The sequence below is a fragment of the Oncorhynchus nerka genome, linkage group LG1 (assembly GCF_034236695.1).
Source record: "Oncorhynchus nerka isolate Pitt River linkage group LG1, Oner_Uvic_2.0, whole genome shotgun sequence".
Classification (NCBI taxonomy): Eukaryota; Metazoa; Chordata; class Actinopteri; order Salmoniformes; family Salmonidae; genus Oncorhynchus; species Oncorhynchus nerka.
The window spans coordinates 52,772,775-52,780,974 of NC_088396.1; the positions used below are offsets into that span (position 1 = coordinate 52,772,775).

Sequence of the window (8,200 nt, forward strand, 5' to 3'; positions counted from 1 at the left end):
TCAGCCAGGATCCGCCAGTCTGCCAGGATCCACCAGTCAGCCAGGATCTGCCGGAACCACCAGCCAGCCAGGATCTGGTAGATCCATCAACCTGCCTGAGCTTCCTCTCACTCCTGAGCTTCCCCTCGGTCCCGAGCTTCCCCTCGGTCCCGAGCTTCCCCTCTGTCTCGAGCTTCCCCTCGGTCTCGAGCTACCTCAGTCCAGTGGGGCCCGTTGTTAGGTTTCCTAGGCCAAGGTTAGCGGCGAGGGTCGCCACTCAAGGGACACTAAGGAGGTGGACTAAGACAATTATGGAGTGGGGTCCACGTCCAGCGCCAGAGCCGCCACCGCGGACAGATGCCCACCCAGACCCTCCCCTATAGGTTTAGGTTGTGCGTTCGGAGTCCGCACCTTGGGGGGGGGTTCTGTCACGTTCTGTCCATCGTTCGTATGTGTTTTCCTTGTTTTAGTGTTGGTCAGGACGTGAGCTGGGTGGGCATTCTATGTTGTGTGTCTGGTTTGTCTATTTCTATGTTTGGCCTGATATGGTTCTCAATCAGAGGCAGGTGTTAGTCATTGTCTCTGATTGGGAACCATATTTAGGTAGCCTGTTTTGTGTTGGGTTTTGTGGGTGATTGTTCCTGTCTCTGTGTGCACCAGATAGGACTGTTTAGGTTTTCACTTTTCTTGTTTTGTATAGTCGTCTATTAAAAACATGAATAACCACCACGCTGCATTTTGGTCCGCCTCTCTTTCACCAGAAGAAAACCCTTACACACATTTAATATTGTATTATTATAGTCTTCATCGTCATAGTGACCACGGATAGACAATTTACAGCTATGTTATTATGAAACATCTGCAGCGCTTTTCCACACTCTGGTTGTATTTTTACACTGTCTGCTCAGAGATACAATCTAGCAACCTTTCGGTAACCAGCCCAACGCTCTAACAACTAGAATACCTAACAAACCGATACCAGCCGAACGGATACCTGCAGTCTAGCAGACATAAAGCCTGTTCTAATCTAGCAGACATAAAGCCTGTTCTAATCTAGCAGACATGAAGCCTGTTCTAATCTAGCAGACATGAAGCCTGTTCTAATCTAGCAGACATAAAGCCTGTTCTAATCTAGCAGACATAAAGCCTGTTCTAATCTAGCAGACATAAAGCCTGTTCTAATCTAGTAGACATGAAGCCTGTTCTAGTCTAGCAGACATAAAGCCTGTTCTAATCTAGTAGACATGAAGCCTGTTCTAGTATAGCAGACATAAAGCCTGTTCTAATCTAGTAGACATAAAGCCTGTTCTAATCTAGCAGACATAAAGCCTGTTCTAATCTAGTAGACATAAAGCCTGTTTTAATCTAGTAGACATGAAGCCTGTTCTAGTCTAGTAGACATGAAGCCTGTTCTAGTCTAGCAGACATTAAGCCTGTTCTAATCTAGTAGACATAAAGCCTGTTCTAATCTAGTAGACATGAAGCCTGTTCTAGTCTAGCAGACACTACCATTAAAAACCCTTATTTGAAGCTGCAGCCTTATAAAAGTTTGATGTAATACAAGCTGCTTATTTGAAAGTCAATCATAGACCATCTTCGAGTCTAAAAACAACCACATACAGTTGAGTTCGTTTACGATGCGTTTATTGAGAATACACACAACATGACTAGATGTAACAGAGACTGTTACCACTGCAGTGGGGAATGTGTTGCTGTCATGTTAAGTGTAGGACTCCAACAGTTAGTGTTGGAATGTAGGGTGGCAAAGCATGTTTAGCCTTTTAATATTCCTCTCCCTCCTCATCCTCTTCTCCCACGCTGTCAGTGCCCACCTCTTCATAGTCCTTCTCCAGGGCTGCCATGTCTTCTCTGGCCTCAGAGAACTCTCCCTCCTCCATGCCCTCACCAACGTACCAGTGCACAAAGGCTCTCTTGGCATACATCAGGTCAAACTTGTGGTCCAGACGGGCCCAGGCCTCAGCGATGGCTGTGGTGTTACTCAGCATGCACACGGCCCTCTGGACCTTGGCCAGGTCTCCTCCAGGAACCACCGTAGGGGGCTGGTAGTTGATACCCACCTTGAAGCCAGTGGGACACCAGTCCACAAACTGGATACTCCTCTTGGTTTTGATGGCAGCGATGGCAGAGTTGACATCTTTGGGAACAACGTCACCACGGTACAGGAGACAGCAGGCCATGTATTTGCCATGACGAGGGTCACACTTCACCATCTGATTGGCCGGCTCGAAGCAGGCGTTGGTGATGTCAGCGACTGACAGCTGCTCGTGATAGGCCTTCTCAGCGGAGATGACCGGGGCATATGTGGCCAGAGGGAAGTGGATACGGGGGTAGGGCACCAAGTTGGTCTGGAACTCTGTCAGATCAACATTCAGGGCTCCATCGAAACGCAGGGAGGCAGTGATGGAGGAGACGATCTGACCAATGAGCCTGTTGAGGTTGGTGTATGAGGGACGCTCAATGTCAAGGTTCCTACGGCAGATGTCATAGATGGCCTCATTGTCCACCATGAAGGCACAGTCAGAGTGCTCCAGGGTGGTGTGAGTGGTCAGGATGGAGTTGTAGGGCTCCACCACAGCCGTGGACACCTGGGGAGCTGGGTATACGGCAAACTCAAGCTTAGACTTCTTTCCGTAGTCGACAGACAGACGTTCCATCAGCAGGGAGGTGAAACCAGAACCGGTGCCTCCTCCGAAGCTGTGGAAGATGAGGAACCCCTGGAGACCTGTACACTGGTCAGCCTGAATGGAGAAATGGTACAATAACATTGTTAGATGTTATCTTATGTTATAGCAGTAAGAAGAGAATGGAGAACCTGTTTTCATGTTCTACCTAGAACCATAAAGGGTTCTTCGGCTTGTCCCTGTAAGATAACCCTTTATGGTTCCAGGTAGAACATTGACCATTTTAAAATGCTTTCTTCCATAGAGAAGGTTTCTGAAGAACCTTCTAGAATGAAAAAGGTTCTGTGTAGAACCCTAGTTAGAGGCCTGTTTCAGAATGACGACTCACCAGTTTGCGTGTCCTGTCCAGCACAATGTCAATGATCTCCTTGCCGATGGTGTAGTGACCGCGGGCGTAGTTGTTGGCAGCATCTTCTTTACCAGTGATCAGCTGCTCAGGGTGGAACAACTGACGATAAATACCTGTCCTCACCTCATCTGAAAGACAAAGGTAGATTTAGAATATCCTAATATTTTGAATATGAGGAATATCTTGGGACAGAATATCAAATCATTCAAAGCTTGTAAACCATAATCCAATAGGAAATCTCCAGGATTTCAGGCGTCTCATCTTACCGATGACAGTGGGCTCCAGATCAACGAAGATGGCACGGGGGACATGCTTTCCAGCTCCGGTCTCACTGAAGAAGGTGTTGAAGGAGTCATCGCCGCCTCCACAGGTCTTGTCACTGGGCATCTGTCCGTCCGGCTGGATCCCATGTTCCAGGCAGTACAGCTCCCAACAGGCGTTACCCATCTGGACTCCGGCTTGGCCCACATGCATGGAGATACACTCACGCTGAAAAAGAGAGGGCTCAAGGTTTAATGTCACACGCACACGTTCAGTGAAATGTCTTTCTCGCTAGCTCTAACTCCAACAATGCAGTCATCAGTAACAAATGACAAGGTAGAACAAAAACACGTGATACATTAAAATAAGAGATCAACTTCAGGGAAATGTCAATTAAATAATGTCTTTACACATTAAATGACACACTGAAGTTGATATACAGTGTGGAGGGATGAACATGAAGGTTAAAAGCAATTTTAGACAGTTTAATTTGCATTGTAATGTATTGTAGTGTATTGTAGTGTATTGTAGTGTATTGTAGTGTATTGTAGTGTATTGTAATGTGTTGTAGTGTATTGTAGTGTATTGTAGTGTATTGTAATGTGTTGTAGTGTATTGTAGTGTATTGTAGTGTATTGTAGTGTATTGTAATGTATTGTAGTGTATTGTAGTGTATTGTAATGTATTGTAGTGTATTGTAGTGTAATGTAATGTATTGTAGTGTATTGTAGTGTATTGTAGTGTATTGTAATGTATTGTAGTGTATTGTAGTGTATTGTAGTGTATTGTAGTGTATTGTAGTGTATTTGTAGTGTATTGTAGTGTATTGTAATGTATTGTAGTGTATTGTAGTGTATTGTAATGTATTGTAATGTATTGTAGTGTATTGTAATGTATTGTATTGTAGTGTATTGTAATGTATTGTAATGTAATGTATTGTATTGTAGTGTATTGTAGTGTAATTGTAATGTATTGTAGTGTATTGTAGTGTATTGTAGTGTATTGTAGTGTATTGTAATGTATTGTAGTGTAATGTATTGTAGTGTAATGTATTGTAATGTATTGTAGTGTATTGTAGTGTATTGTAATGTATGTATTGTAGTGTATTGTAATGTATTGTAGTGTATTGTAATGTATTGTAGTGTATTGTAGTGTTGTGTATTGTAATGTATTGTATGTGTATTGTAATGTATTGTAATGTGTATTGTATTGTAATGTATTGTAATGTATTGTAGTGTATGTATTGTAATGTATTAATGTATTGTAATGTATTGTAATGTATATTGTAATGTATTGTATGTATTGTAATGTATTGTATTGTATTGTATTGTAATGTATTGTAATGTATTTGTAATGTATTGTAATGTATTGTATTGTATTGTAGTGTATAATGTATTGTAGTGTATTGTAATGTATTGTAATGTATTGTAGTGTATTGTGTAATGTATTGTAGTGTATTGTAATGTATTGTAATGTATTGTAGTGTATTGTTGTGTATTGTATTGTTGTGTAGTGTATTGTAATGTATTGTAGTGTATTGTATTGTAGTGTATAATGTGTATGTATTGTAATGTAATGTATTGTAGTGTATTGTAATGTATTGTAATAAATGTATTGTAATGTATTGTAATGTGTAATGTATTGTAATGTATTGTAGTGTAGTGTATTGTAATGTAATGTATTGTAGTGTATTGTTGTATTGTAATGTATTGTTGTAATGTATTGTAATGTATTGTGTATTGTAATATTGTAATGTATTGTAATGTATTGTAGTGTATTGTAATTGTAATGTATGTATTGTAATGTATTGTAATGTATTGTAGTGTATTGTAATGTAATGTATTGTAGTGTATTGTAATGTATTGTAATGTAAGTGTAGTGTATTGTAATGTATTGTAATGTATTGTAATGTATTGTAATGTATAATGTATTGTAGTGTATTGTAGTGTATTGTAATGTATTTGTATTGTATTGTAATGTATTGTAGTGTAGTGTATTGTAATGTATTGTAATGTATTGTAATGTATTGTAGTGTATAATGTATTGTAGTGTATTGTAGTGTATTGTAATGTAATGTATTTGTAGTGTGTAGTGTATTGTAATGTATTGTAGTGTATTGTAGTGTATTGTAGTGTATTGTAATGTATTGTAATGTATTGTAATGTATTGTAATGTATTGTAGTGTATGTAATGTATTGTATTGTAATGTATTGTAATGTATTGTAATGTATTGTAGTGTATTGTAGTGTATTGTAATGTATTGTAGTGTATTGTATTGTAATGTATTGTAATGTATTGTAGTGTATTGTAATGTATTGTAGTGTATTGTATGTATTGTAGTGTATTGTAATGTATTGTAGTGTATTGTAGTGTATTGTAATGTATTGTAGTGTATTGTAATATAATGTATTGTATTGTAGTGTATTGTAATGTAGTGTATTGTAATGTATTGTCGTGTATTGTCATGTATTGTAGTGTATTGTAATGTATTGTAGTGTATTGTAATGTATTGTAATGTATTGTAGTGTATTGTAATGTATTGTAGTGTATTGTAATGTATTGTAGTGTATTGTAATGTTTTGTAGTGTATTGTAGTGTAATGCAGAATCAATCATCAATCCATTACTATAAGATCACTGTGATTAAGTGAAAGTAAAATCTGATTTTTTAAAATACATGAGGGAAATTGTCAACCCGTTTTAGCAAAATGAAATTTAAGCAAAGTCATTGGCTACGCTAGGCTATCCTGGATGTATTCGGCTGAATAGTGTGACCACTATCCTGGATGTATTCGGCTGAATAGTGTGACCACTATCTTGAGTGTATGATACTAATACTGCACGTCATCTTGCAAATTCTTTATCTGCCATTTGACGACAGATCGTTATTTATGACCCTGTATCTTTAAGAGTGGAGGACCAGAGAGGAAAAGGTCTTGTTCCTGTGGGCCACCCCTCCTCCTCTCCCCTTCCCCTCCTCCTCCTCTCCCCTTCTACCCACCTCCTCCTCTCCCCTTCTACCCACCTCCTCCTCTCCCCTTCTCCCCCTCCTCCTCTCCCCTTCCCCACCTCCTCCTCTCCCCTTCTACCCACCTCCTCCTCTCCCCACCTCCTCCTCTCCCCTTCTACCCACCTCCTCCTCTCCCCTTCCCCACCTCCTCCCTCCCCTTCCCCACCTCCTCCTCTCCCCTCCCCCCTTCTACCCACCTCCTCCTCTCCCCTTCCCCACCTCCTCCTCTCCCCTTCTACCCCCTCCTCCTCTCCCCTTCCCCACCTCCTCCCTCTCCCCTTCCCCACCTCCTCCTCTCCCCTTCCCCCTCCTCCTCTCCCTTTCTCCCCCTCCTCCTCTCACCTTCTCCCCCTCCTCCTCTCTCCTCACCCCTCCTCTCCCCCTCCTCCTCTCCCCTTCTCCCCCCTCCTCCTCTCCCCTTCTCCCCCTCTCCCTCTCTCCTCACCCCTTCATCCCCTCCTCTCCCCTCCTCTCCCCCCTCCTCCTCCCTTCTCCCCCTCCTCCTCTCTCCTCACCCGTTCTCCCCCTTCTGCTCTCTCCTCACCCCTCCTCCTCTCTCCACCCCTGGACCCTCTATCCCGCCCTCCTCCTCTCTCCTCATCCCTCCTCCTCTCTCCACCCCTGGACCCTCTATCCCGCCCTCCTCCTCTCTCCTCATCCCTCCTCCTCTCTCCACCCCTGGACCCTCTATCCCGCCCTCCTCCTCTCTCCTCATCCCTCCACTCCTGGACCCTCTATCCCTCCCTCCTCCTCTCTCCTCTTTTTTCCCTCCCTATTTTTCTCTTTCCTCCTCACCCCCAGTCCAACTGCACACTCATTGCAGTGTAACAGCGTGAGATATCTCTCACACATACCCTAAAATCTGTAGAGAAAATGGCTAACATCACAGATCGCTCCTCCCTGTTCTCCTTTGTGCTCAATCATTCCATCCTCCTCTCAGAAATTATTGTTGTTTTTTAATCACAGAACATCCAAATGATCAGTAATTCATGTTTTTTTTTTCCCCGGAAGCTAAGAGGTTTTCTATCTACACAGTGGATAGTTCATTACCAAGTAGAGCAATGACTAAATAGATAGACAGAACACTGAAATCTGACCCACATTTGATGCATGGCTATAGATGATTCTGTCACAAGAATATTTGTTTACCAAAATGATACAATATAAATATTTAAACCAGTATAAACAGTGTATATATATATAACATCTAAAAGGGAAAATGCAGAGAATCACATGGTATTTATGTAACAGAATAATCACCATCATTCACATTATTTTCCTCCAAATCCGTCCTTTACAACCATCAGCCTTATCCAAGCACATCATTGAATATGAACGCCATGTGAAAGAAAGAATGAGAGAACGAATTTAAGAAAAGGGGGATTTTATCATCTACGTCAGCAGTCAGCACTCACCATTTTGTCTGGTTTTTCTTTTTCTTCACAGGCTGACGTTTAGGATTCAGAAGAGAAGGCAGAACTGCAGCAGGAAGGAAGGGGTGGGAGTTTTATATGCCGGGGGGCAGACAGCCCCAGCAGGAAGCTACAGCAGAGTCTGGTTGGTGGAAGAGGACAGGGAAGTCCCTCCTTCTTATAACAGACAAAGGCTGATGAGAGCTGACTCTCTATAAAGAATTATAGGCATAGAGAGCAGTAACAATGGCATATTCTTGTAGACACTAACTCCTCCATGGCTTATTGGTCAAAGCCTATGGGTTTAGGGGTTTTGACGGGGGTTGTTTTTTTTTGGGGGGGGGGGATAAACACAGGCTTAGGAGATCTGATACATTGTGTTTCTATGAGATAATCTTCATCGGCTAATGTCACTTTTTTTGTGAATTTTGAAGTGTTTTTCTAATCAAAATAAGCACATAGAGGTCATGTTAACAGACTGATATTAT

At 41.9% G+C, this 8,200-nt stretch overlaps 1 protein-coding gene across 1 annotated transcript; it reads right to left on the reverse strand.

The window, feature by feature from the left end:
* Positions 1–1,606: 1,606 nt before the first annotated feature.
* LOC115120061 (tubulin alpha chain) lies at positions 1,607–7,820 on the reverse strand. Its single transcript, XM_065019629.1, has 4 exons — positions 7,716–7,820; positions 3,297–3,519; positions 3,010–3,158; positions 1,607–2,738 (listed from the first exon to the last, which is right to left on the reverse strand). Exons 1-4 carry the CDS (start codon positions 7,716–7,718, stop codon positions 1,761–1,763), a joined length of 1,353 nt encoding a protein of 450 aa, XP_064875701.1. The 5' UTR covers positions 7,719–7,820; the 3' UTR covers positions 1,607–1,760.
* Positions 7,821–8,200: the final 380 nt, after the last annotated feature.

Excerpts from the sequence above, each read along its gene's own strand:
- LOC115120061 (XM_065019629.1), bottom strand. Across the intron at positions 3,159-3,296 it reads TCTGGAGCCCACTGTCATCG|ATGAGGTGAGGACAGGTATT; the intron begins GTAAGATGAGAC and ends TTTGTCTTTCAG. Across the intron at positions 2,739-3,009 it reads TGGACAGGACACGCAAACTG|GCTGACCAGTGTACAGGTCT; the intron begins GTGAGTCGTCAT and ends TTCTCCATTCAG.